This window comes from Alligator mississippiensis, chromosome 1, assembly GCF_030867095.1.
Source record: "Alligator mississippiensis isolate rAllMis1 chromosome 1, rAllMis1, whole genome shotgun sequence".
NCBI lineage: Eukaryota > Metazoa > Chordata > Crocodylia > Alligatoridae > Alligator > Alligator mississippiensis.
In genome coordinates this window covers 251767914-251780284 of record NC_081824.1, presented here as the reverse complement: position 1 = coordinate 251780284, position 12371 = coordinate 251767914, and the positions used below count along the sequence as shown (strand labels likewise).

The 12371-nt window shown below is 43.3% G+C and overlaps 1 protein-coding gene across 2 annotated transcripts in view; it reads left to right on the top strand.

Moving 5' to 3' along the window:
- Window positions 1–11741, top strand: part of B4GALT4 (beta-1,4-galactosyltransferase 4) — a 64085-nt gene extending 52344 nt beyond the window's left edge. For both annotated transcript variants that reach the window (XM_006261480.4, XM_059720478.1), the window contains 3 exons: window positions 6755–6877; window positions 10359–10463; window positions 10991–11741. In XM_006261480.4, the coding sequence (XP_006261542.1) occupies window positions 6755–6877; window positions 10359–10463; window positions 10991–11132 (370 nt within the window). In that variant the 3' untranslated portion in view covers window positions 11133–11741. The remainder of the gene's footprint in view (window positions 1–6754; window positions 6878–10358; window positions 10464–10990) is intronic.
- Window positions 11742–12371: the final 630 nt, after the last annotated feature.

Here is a 12371-nt window from a genome sequence, read left to right as displayed (position 1 = left end):
TTGGCTTTTTCACAAAGGCCAGACAGAGGCTTGATCTACACTGGAGGAATGAGATCACTAGAGCAGTGGGAGCAGAGGGTGCCAGTGGATCACTTCTTTGGACTGGATAATATTGTGACAGAGGATGGACATCAGTGGTGGATGATTTGGCAACAGGTGATGGTTGGGAAACGGTTAATAGGTGCCGATGGAAGACTGTAAAGGCAGAACTGATGGTGGAAGAATGAACAACAGCGGATGGTAGGAGGAACATGGCAGGTAGAGCATGGACAAGGGCAACTGGAGGATGAGATGTTGCGGAGAACAAGATGACGAAGTGGGTAGACAGATGGCAGTGAGCAGACAACTGGACATGTGTGAGAAAGGGAAAAGGCAAGAAAAGCAACAGAACAGCAATCGTTGTTGGTTAAGGTGGTTTTGGCAGAGGAAAAAACAGAGGGTAACAGGTCAGAGAAAAGCTGATATGGAAGATATTTTGTTGGGAGTTTTAAAAGTGAGGCCTGACAAGTTGAGCAGCTTAATCAGATTCACAAATAAGTGTGTGGGGGAAATGCACGTTTTACATGACTGAGAGTTACAATTGTTTTTGGGATTCATATAAAGAATACACTAAGTGCTGTGTTAAAATTTTACAAGTTTTAATCTGATGAGGCAGTCTAGAAGAGAGCAGTAGTGTTGTGTATGTTTTCAGATCTGATAGTGGCAGAAGATGTAAAAAAAAAATGTGTTTGTAAGGGAAAATGGAAAAAGTGCAATGGGTTGACAAAATTTGGGATCAATATGGAGTGTAGACAAGGTCCTGGAGGGGAAGAGTAATTTTAAGGGTAAATATATTTCAGACAACTAGTGAGGTGCAGCCAATGTAGGAAGGGCATATAGCTGTAAATTGTGCAGAGACAATATGTTTTAAATGTGGGAAGTGGGGTCATATTGCAGGTGATGGCAAAGCCCCTTGGAAGAGTAAACTGTGTGACGTGTTCATGACTTGTCCAACGTCATTCACAGAGTATGAACCCAGACGAGTGAGATCAGAGAGGCGAAAGAGGAAAGAGAGGCATAGCAAGGAGAGAGGGGAAAGCAGGAGGGAAAGGAAGGAGAGAGAAGGGTAAAACAGAGTGTAGTCTCAGAGACCCCACAGGAGGAGATGGTGGAGAAGGAAGGAAAGGAAGCAGAAGGTGGTGGCAAAAAAGTGGAAGTGTGATTGAGTCTGTGCAGAGTATGAAGAAGGGATGGGAGGAAGATGAGAGAAATGAGGAAGAGGAGGAGGAGGTGAGTGAGGAAAAGCAGAGAGGAGAAATGGTGGTGGAAAGGGGGAGCCATGTTGCATTGGGGAAAGGAAAAAAGAAAGAAGCAAAGAAACTTAAGACAAGCCTAGAAAGAAGGAAAAAGGAACTAAGTTTCTTGCTTGTGGTCACCTCAGCGTCTAGCCCAGAGTGGGCAGAGGAGATTTTTAAATACCAAGAGAGTAAAGTGGTGGAAGGTTTTTTACATGCAGCACAAATACAGATGTTTTTATTTGCAACAGGGATGAGGACAGAAGAAGAGACAACTTTGCCCTATTTTAAGTAGTGAAGATGTTATATAGATGTAAGATAATTTTGATAAGTATTTTATTGGTGGTGATGGTGGTGGCATCTTTAAATGTGAGAAATGTTTTAAAAAGAAGGTGGGCACGTGTGGAACCGTTTTTAAACCAGATAAATACAGACGTTTTATGTTTGCAGGAATGGGGAATTCCTGGTGGCAAAGAGTACCTAAGATTTGAAAGCAGGTGGAAGTAGGGCCCGTCATTTTGGTCAGGGACCAATGAGAACATAGTGGCAGGTGTGGTGACTTTAATAAGAAACCTGGAAATTCAGGTGGCAGGAGTGGAGGAGGTAGTATGTGAGAGGTTGCTGTACCTTACATTAAAGGTAAAAGAAACAGTGGTGGAGTTTTTTAATGTCTATGTCCCAGCAGAGAGGGAGGCACACAGTGAATTTTTTAAAAAATTAGCAGTTAACATGTTGGGATGGAGGCTGCGGATCATAACAGGTGATATTAATTATATCTTAGAGGAAGGTGACTGGAAGGGAAGCATGGAAAATGCTGGAATAGAAAGCACATTGAAGCATTTAAAACCAGATTTTAAAAGCAGACCTTTTAATGGAAGTGTGGAGAGGGGAGAAGGTTTTATGAGAATAGATCTTGGGGAGGAGCCAATCAAGAATTGGTTTTCTTTTTATATGTCAAAGGGGGTGGAAGTATTTGACTAGTGGTATTTACAGATCATTTTATGCTTAACATGATTTTACAAATTGGTAATTGTCAGACAAGGGAGGCAGGGGTATGGCAGTTAAATGTGCATTTACTACAAGAGGAGGAATGCTGCCAAAGGTTTTAGGAGAGGTGCGAAAGTTGGAGGACACTGAAAAATTGTTTTAAATTAGTACAGGAATGGCCAACAGTAACGAAAAGAATAAAGCGTTTTATTTGAGAGAAGGGCAAAGGCAAGCAAGGAAGAGATGGGAAGGATTTGGACTCGCTTCTTAGTGGGAGGTGGCCAGTGGTGTCCTGCAGGGTTTGGTTCTTGGCCCCGTGCTATTCAACATCTTTATCAACGATTTAGATGAGGCTATGGAAAGCATGCTGGCCAAGTTTGCAGATGATACTAAGTTATTGGGAAAGCGGCCATGCTAGGGGATAGGATGCGGATCCAAGCGGACCTGGACAAGCTGGAAAGGTGGGTGGAGCAGAACCAGATGCAGTTCAGTGGGGATAAACGCAGAGTGCTTCATCTGGCGAGAAGTAACCAATGACGTGAATATAGGTTAGGAGGAGATGTCCTGGCCAGCATGATGGATGAAAGGGACCTTGGGGTTACGGTTGATCACAGGATGACCATGCAACGCTGTAGTCAACAGAGCTAATAACATACTGGGATGCATTAACTGAGGTGTCATGAGCAGGGCTAAGGAAGTGATACTTCCTCTCTATTCGGCACTGGTGAGACCCTAGGTGAAGTACTGTGTCCAGCTTCAAAAAAGATGAGGAGAATCTTGAAGGGGTCCAGAGAAAGGACCTGGAGGACAACCCTTATGAGGAAAGACTAAGGGACCTGAGACTGTTCAGCCTGGGGAAGAGAAGACTGAGGGTGGCCATTTATAAGTATGTAAGGAATGAATATTGGGAGCTGGGAGAAACTGTTCACTAGGGTGCCTCAGGGAAGGACCAGGAGCAATGGGCATAAATTGTTAGAGTATGGTTTAAGGTTGGATGCAAGAAAGAACTTCTTTATGGTAAGGGTGACCAGAATCTGGAATAGACTTCCCAGGGAGGTGGCGCGGTCCCCAACCTTGGAAGTCCTCAAGAGGAGACTGGACAGACACCTTGCTGGGATCATTTGATCTCAGCAGTATCCCTGTCCAGAACAGGGGCGGGGGTTGGACTTGATGATCTTTCGAGGTCCCTTCCAACCCTATGATATAAAAAGCTGCAATGGGAAATGCAGCAGATATTGATGGAAGTGGAAGGAGTAGAGGAGGTGAAGGGGAGGATATAGAGACAGATGGAAGAATGGTTCTTAAATAAAGAATGGGAGAAAATATTTTTAGCAGAAGTCCCGTGGACAGAGAAGCATGAGGGCTGGTCCCCATACTTCTCTGCCCAAGTGAAGTCAGAGAGAAGGAAAATGACAGTAGTTATAGAGGAGGGAGGTGAATGAAAGGAGGAGCAGAGAGAGATATTAGAAGTGGTGCAGTGGTTCTTTATTGTACCAAAAATATTATATTATACCAAATAAATTATACCAAAAGAAGAGTGGGGAAGAGGAGAAAGGAATGAATTTCTGGGGAATATAGAGAGAAAGGTGGGAAAGGAGGAGGCGAGTAAAATGGAAAGAGAAATGCCTAAAGACCTTCAAGAAAGGGGAGGCCCCAAGGAAAGATGGGCTCCTGGCAGAATTTTATATGAAATTTTGGAATTTAATTGGACCATATCATAGAATCATATCTGGAAGATCATTTTAGAGAAATTTTAAATAAGGGTTTCATGGAGAAGGATATTATGTCAGGGGTTATCATTTTGCTATATAAAAAGGGGGATAAGGCGTTTTTAAGAATTAGTGCCTGATTATACTTTTAAACACTGATTATAAGTTATTAGCAAAGTTATTGGTTTTAAGAATATGGGGAGTATTGCCTGATGTGATATATGAAGATCAGGCATGAGCAGTCCTAGAGCACCAACTTGCAGATATATTAAAGTCTTATGAGATAGCTTACAGTTTTGTAAAGAAAGGGGATTGGACGTGGTGCTCAAACTTGGATCTAGAAAAGGCATACGATAGAGTGAATTGTGATATTTTTTTTTTTATTTAAGGTTTTAAGCATGATGGGGTTTTGGGGAAAGCTAATCAGGTGGATTAGCGGTTTATATGAATGAGTGGAAAGTAGTATTTTTATCAAGGAGCATATTAAGCAAGACTGAAGATTTTTATCAGGGCTATGTTAGGGCTGTCCACCGTCTTATTTACGTGTACAATAGAACTGTTGGCGCAGCGCATAAGGAAAGATCCAGTGCTCAGTGGCATACATGTATTGGGAGGGGATGGGTGACAGCTGCACTGCCTGCTCTACACAGATGACATTAATGTGGCTGTGAAAAAGAAGCTTTCGTTGGAAAGAATATTATGGCACAGAGGGAGGTGTGGGAAAGTGGCTGAGGCAAAACTTGATAAGGAAAAATGCACAATTATGATGTTTGGGAAGATGGGGGAGATGGATACTCAGAGTGAAGGTGGAGGACTCAAATATTAAAATCCTTGGAGTTTTAATGGATAAAGAAGTATCTGGGAAAGTGGTGTGGGGAAAGGTGAGGGCAGGAGTACAACAAGTGTGGTCTGAGGTCACTCACAGAGTGAGAACAGTAAAAGCAGTTTTACTCTCAATTATTTTATATATGGGGTGGTGTTTCCACTGTCAAAAGTACAAGCAAGACAAATGCAGAGAAAACTGTGTACCTTTTTCTGGAAGAGGAAGAGGGAGTGCCTGGCACAAGTAGAGTTGTATAAAGAAAGGAAAGTTGGGGGGTGGACCCTCCCAGACATGGTGCTTTTTGTGTATGCTAATTACATCAAGGTGGTATGCCAGATGGTGGAGGAGAATTCAGTAGCAGGGTGTTTTACCCACTATTTTGTTGGGGTCTCTTTTAAGATGATGGGGTGTACTCAAAGGCCCAGCAATAAACCCATGGGCATTGTGGCTGCCAGCTTTTTCGAAAAAGGATAGGGGAGTTTTTAAAAGAATACAGTACTGAAAAACAGAAACTGGAAATCCCAAGAGATCATAAGAAGCTGATAAAGAGAGTCCAGGAAAAGGACGTGATCACACCGGTAAGGAATTCCCCAAGCCCCAGAACATAGAGGGCATGGGAAGGGATGACAAACAGATACCTGATTGGTGAGCATGCGGAATGCCTATGGGCAGTGGCAAGGGGAATTTTACCAGTGCAGGCCCTCCAGTAGAGGTGGGGCCTGGGGAAGACAGGGAGGTGTCCACGATAACTGTGTAGTGCAAAGGAAACGGTGGATCAATCACTTCTTCTGGGAGTGTGGATTTGTACAAGGTGTGTGGAGAGGGTGCCACATTTTATAGAAGTAAAGACAGATGGATGGAGGGCGACACGGGACATGGTTTTATTTGGCCTCATTGTGAAAGGGCTGTAGATGAAATTTGTCAGAGCAATTTTAGTGTTTTTAATATGAGCATTTGGAAACTGAGAAACCTGCTTATTTTTAAGGGACTGGCTTTTACCAAAAAAAGACTGTATTAGACTGGCGGTACATGAGCTGAGTTTCTACCCAAGCCAAGACTATGAAGAGGACCAAGAATAAGATGGAATTAGAAGCTGAAGGAGAATGGATTGGTCTCTTTTGTGGTCACAGACCACTAAGAATGGAATATTTTAACTGGTGAAAGAATTTTGATAAGGGGCTTTTAAGAATGTAATGAGCTTTTACTGATGCGATTGTTAAATAAGTGTTATATGAGTTCTTAAAACACGTAAAGGTTTTAGAAGACTATTAAGCCTTTTTAATATTGTTTTTTATGCGTACAAGGAGTTGGATTCTTGTAGTGGTGTTGAAGGAGATGGGTTATAAAGGAGGCTGAGTGGGGCGGCAATTGGAGGTGCTCCTGTAACGGGGCACTGGAGAAACAAACTTTTTTTTTTCTGAATACTGGCTTGACCTACCCAGGTTAAAGTGTTATGAACTTAAGGGAATACTAAAGTGAACCAAAGAGACTAAAGTGTGGGAGTATAAGTGTGTATGCTTAAGAGCATGGTAAAGACACTTTCATCATAAAAAGGTGTTTTATGGACTTGGTCAGTATTGGCTGCATTCAGTCAACTTCATAGTTGGTTTCCATGACTCAGGATGTCCTGCTTCTAGCAGCAGTGTAATGATAGCCAGTGGTATTGAAGGGGTGGAGTTGCTGGTATGCAAATATAAGACAAGGGGCTTTTTTCCCATGCTGATTGGTGGGGGGAAGCCTTGTCTTATATTCAGGTAAACAGCTAATAACCAACTGTTCAGAAAAGAACTCTCCTTCCTTCCTTCATGCCATGCACCCTGAAGTGAATTGCATTTCAGGGAGTGAGCAGCTTGGGCATGGGGATATTCAGACTCCTGCAGCTCAGACCCACACTGTCTGGGCAGTTTTTCTACTTTCAGCGTTATTCACCTCTCATGTCACCACCTTTTGTGTGTCTCTAGGTTACGTTACCGAGGATATTTTGGTGGAGTGACTGCTCTAACCAGGGACCAGTTCTCCAAGGTGAATGGATTCTCTAACAACTACTGGGGTTGGGGTGGTGAGGACGACGACCTCCGAATCCGGTAAGGAAAGCACGTGTGCATGGCATGGGAGGGGTGATTTGTATTTCTGCGGAGGCTGCTAATGTGTAACTTCTTATGTGGATTCCAGTGCAGCTAGACTGGGGAAGGGATTCCCTTGCTGAATGCCCCAAGAGATTTGGAATAAGCTAGTATGCAAGTTGCAGCTCTGAACACAGCTTTTCTCTGTGTGAAACCAGAACAATAGGCCCACATTTTTTTTAAAAACCACAATCGAGACAAGTTGACATCCATTTTTTGTATATGTTTTTTTCACTGGGTATGCATTCCTTTCTAACCAATTAAGATGAATAAACTTAAAAGCCCCTGGTTCAGCTGGTGAGTGAGTGTAAACATGGAGGTGTGAAACATTGCTGATGGGCCATCATCAGGGTTGTTTGCTTGTCCTCTTAGCTCACAGAGCTAGGACTGGAATTACACATCACGAAATGTGTCCAGCCTGTCTTGGCTTCTCGTGCCCAATGGAAACCTAATTGTAACTCATACCTTGGAGGGCCAGATATAGGCAGCATATTTCCTTTGATCCCCTGGGTTGGGACAGATTGTGTTGACTATTGTTTCCTTAACTGGTTGTTACCTATCTGTATTGTGTGGCTACAGTCTCCTTGCTCTCAAATTGTAAAGGACAGAATAAAAAGAAGAGGTTGATGAGGTTACCCTTATTACCCCAATTATTCTGATGACCTCAGACTAGTACCTTTCTGATACATTTTCTTTCTAGGCTAGATTATCTGGCTTGTGCAGGTTCTGGGTCAATTGCTACTGTGTGCTGAATTCTTTGTACCACCTTGTGATTAACTAGGTTCCTGCACTCTTGGTTACTTACCCTTGCTCTCTGTCCAAGGAGAGTGACTGGAGCAATGATCTGACACTATCTGGTGATTTCTTTCCAATCTTTTGTCTGCCTTGAAGGACAGTTAGTGGTTGGTTAGGCTGACATTATTTTATAATTGCCTCTCTGAGCAGAGCTTATTGGCACCCCCTTGTCCTCACATCTGGAGCATTTTTACCAGGCCCTCCATGGAAACATGCCTGTGGATGCTTGCTTGGGGATAGGTATAAAAATGAATAAGAGCAAAGTCTGTGGTAGGTTTTGCTGAAAGAAGGACCAACCGACTGAGTGCCAGCACTCTGCAGACAGGGAAAGTTGGTGCATTTCCTCAGGCCCCTATATTTTCCTTGAGCATGTGATTATAGGGGCTGCAACAGGGGTGACAAAATAGTTTCTGTTCTCTTGCAGGTGTTTGTGTGTCCAAGGAATTAACAGTATAGCTGTCTGTCTTCATGAATTTTAGAAACTCGGCTGCTCAAGCAGGAGGGCTTGCAAGCTTGAGGTTTAACAGCTTTGGAGCAAGGTGCGGGTGTAGTTTGCGTGCTGAACTTGTTCTGCCTAGTTTAGAGTGAAGGAGCTCAGAGCATCTCTGTACTTCCATCCAACCATTAGCTTTGGAGAATGGCATTTACAAGCTGCAGCCACAACTAGGAAGCTTGCAAACTGAGGAGCTCTTGAACTTTCCCTTGTTTCCTTAAAGCAAAGCCAGAGACAGATAAATGTTTCCAGGAAATTAACTGTGAATCCCTAGGATTGATGTAATGAAGGCTATGAAATGCAAAGGCAAGAATTTCCAAAGATGTTTCTTTGGTAGACATAATCTGGACAGTTTATCACTCCCAGTCCTGAGGTTCAAGCAATTTAACAGCTCTGCTGTGGAATAAACATTATTCTGTTTTATTACAGGATCTTTCTATTACAGGCTCACTGATGTTGCCTCAAGACCTAAGCTTTTCTTTATGGCAAGCAATACCTTGTCCAGTCTCCTCTTCCCCAATTCCATACAAAATCAAAAGTGCTGTAAGAGGGCAGGCATGGGTATTATTGTGGAAGGCCATCTGGCAGCATGGAGTAGTTATTGTGCTACTGACCTCAGCATGCCACTAGTTGCTGGAATCAAAGTGGTGTTCAGCTTGATTTGCCCTGGCACTGGGGCACTTACACAGCTGTGCTCAGGGAGTGATAGAGAATCTGCTTCTCTAAGAGCAGAACCATTAGATCTGAGACTGCTCTTCAGTGCTGTTTTCTTTTGTTTCCAGAAGATGGCAGCGTCCCCTGTAGCATCATCTTCAAGTATGCTGTGGAAGCAGTTACATCTTTGCTTCTATATTTAATATGTTCCTAACCTGTGGGCCTCTTTCTAAAATAAAGCTTATGAGGACAATTTACTGCTATCTTGAGTCAAAGGCCTTAGACACTATAGCTTCTTACTGCATAACTATATGCTGCTTTTGTGGCAAATACAGCCCTGTGTGCACTCCAGTTTCTGTCTTTGAGATTTGTTCTGGATCTCGCAGTTTGCAGATGAATTGTGCTCCATAGATTGCTTTTTTTAAGGTTTTAACTTGATCATTATGCCCTTAAATCCATACACCAGCCTTGCATGGTTCTAGCATTTGCTGTGGCAAAGAAAATCCTCCAAGTGTAGAAAGTGTTCAAACTGAGGTGTGTCCAAATACAGCAGACTGCCTCGAGAAGTAGGATGGAGGGGTGTCAACTGCTCAGTTCATCTCAATAAAAATATTTTCCTTGAAGCCTCATGATGCTAATTTAACTGGCAATCTATAGACTTCTGTGGGCCAGGACTTCAGCCAAAATATTGCAGATATTCCTTTTCCACGTTCCTTGGTCCTTTGAACAGAAACAAATTGCTAATGGATTTCTCCTGCCTCTGCTGTTGCCAAAATTCACAGTTCTTCCATGCTACTCTGGTTGCTTTCAGCTTCCCTTTGCCAGTTTTGCCAGTGCTGTTGTGCATTTCATGTACAGTTCCACAGCCCACTGAACATGTGAGGACTTCATAAAACTATGAATCAAATATCAAATTAAAAGTAATAGAATTTAACTGCATTATACATTCAGTTACTGCAGTTAAGTCAGTTATACAACCAGGACAGAAAAGAAGTTGCTGTAATTTTTAACTTACTTGATGAGACCAAAGTCTCTAGGATACCCTACTGGAGGCAGAGAATCCAGGGGCCTTGCCCCAGAAGTTAAGATAGGTTGGCTGCAGGATGTATGTGGCCCGGCTCGAGATTCCCTGAATGAATACAATCCACAAGAGCTAGGTCTGGCAGTGCCTGTTTAAGCTGTAAGTTCTTATATAATGTCTGTTACACCCATGACAGATGCCAGGGCAACAGCTGATCATCTGCCTTCAGAAGAGGGGGTGGCTGTAGCTCCAGTCAACTGCTGTAGGAACACAAGAGGCTGTGGGCTTCATGCGTGCATATGGTGTAGTGTTGGTGAGGATGCATGTGTTGAGGCTGGTGTCAGCCAGTCTCTGTGCTACTAAACCACATGTGCTGTCCCCTCACCATGGTGTCTAGGTGCCCTCTACAAGAATTAGTCTCCAGCTTTCTCCTTGCTGTGACTACTGGCTTCTTTTAACTGCAGTATGACTGTTTCCAGGGTTGAGATACAGAAGATGAAAGTGATGCGGCCATCCCCTGATGTAGCCAAGTACACCATGATCTTCCACACCAGAGACAGAGGCAATGAGGAGAATGGAGAGAGGTGAGTGCATCTTCATCTTGGGCAGCCAGGAGACCCAGTGCAAGAGGAACCTGGAGCTGGTTGTTGCCTTGTGCTTACATGCACATAAGGAGTCATTAGCTTGAGCCCCTGACAGACACTACTGTGAGCCTAGCAAATGAGGCTCATAAGTGGGGCTCTCTTTTCATGGCTTAGCATTTCCCAAAACTGTGTATGTAAGTAACCACAAAAAACTTTAAAGCAAAGTTAAGATGTGGCAGACACCATGGATAGGCAGCCATGGTTTGATCATGTATGACTCTGCAAGGATGTTAGAAAACTTAAAAAGCTAGGCTTTCCTGAGAGCTTATCAGCTCTTGGGGATGGATGTGTGGGTTTACCAAAGGAAAGGAAAGCAGGGCTTGGTGCTTCCCAATACTTCTGGCATACAAGAAAATATAGGTGAACTTGCAAGGGTAGGGACGTATTACCAGGGCATGGGATACAGCTCAGTGCTCCCACATTTCTGCTGTACTTCAAAGAATACTTTTCCTTTGCTGTGCCTGCAGGATGAAGCTATTGCGACAGGTGTCCCGGGTATGGAAGACAGATGGGCTCAACTCCTGTTCCTATAAGCTGCTCTCGGTGGAACACAACCCCTTATACATCAATGTCACAGTAGACTTCAGCATGCAGCCCAAGGTCTCATAACATTGCGCTGCCTGGAGACTCAAGGAAGAGGGAATAGATCTTCTGCCTGTGGTCACTGGTGCAGTGACTGGACCCTCAGCCTTGTGCTAGAAGGGTACCCCAGCATTGCAGAGCCAATGCAGAGAAAATGGCTTCATCCATTCCTAAGTATTTGGTTAAAGAATTGCATTTTGAGGTTGCAGGACAGCCATGTGTATTGAGCTGGAGACCCAGGTTTACCCTAGGAATGAGCTGTCTGGTTATTTGTTTCTGTTGGGTTGTTTAGAATGTCGTCTTGCCTGGATTGCTGGCTTGATCCCTGGTCCCAGTGGAAGCCTAAACTACATGCTCTGAAAGCTTTCAGCTCAAATAGCTGTTTCTCAGCTTCTCATCTGTAGTACAAGGAGAATCTAATACAGAGGCCAACACTCCTGTGCTCTCGAAAGGAGCAAGACCTTTTTTTCTTCCAAAGCACAAGAACATTTTCATAGTCTGCAGTTTTGCTGAAAGAAAAAAAAAAACTCTCTTCTTTCAGCTTACTTGCGTGTGAGGGAAGTAATCATGTTAACCACAGCCACAATGAAAGGAATGTAAAAATTTGCAATAAAGTACAACCCATTTCATTCAAAAGGAATCCGTTGTCCTTAATTGGCTCGATTTCAGTGCCCAGCAGGAGTGCTTAAGAGTCCCAAGGATATAGAAAAGGCTCACTCAGTTCTGCAGAAAGGCTGTAATACAGACAACAGAAAAGTTGTCACCTTCATCCTGCACTAGCCTGGGGAGGACATTGAGGAACATAGGAAAACAGCAGTCATCTGTATATAAAATAGCATTAGATTGCTTTCTACAGTTCTTTATATCCAAGGATATTCAGTTAGCTTCGTTCTCACCACAGTAGAAACATCCAGCATGGTAAATACTTAAATTTTTGCAGTTCTTGCTTTAGAAAATGGGTGAGGATTTGTGGATAAACTGGAGATTACTTCCAGTAACCTCTAAGTTTTCTACTGCAAAAGTGTGGTGAGTAGTGTAAGTAACTTCTCCACAGCACTACTTAATATGGTGTTTGCACTTGCTTGAGGGTACCCAGTGGTTGCAATCGGAAGAAAAGATCAGGGAGTTTCTACTACCTTTTGCCACAAGAAAAACTTTGATACTCTTGTCTATTGGGAACAAGGACCATATTCTATACCACTCTGTTTCTTTTGTAACACACTATCAACTCACCTGTAAGATACAGTCACAAAAAGTAACAAGGAG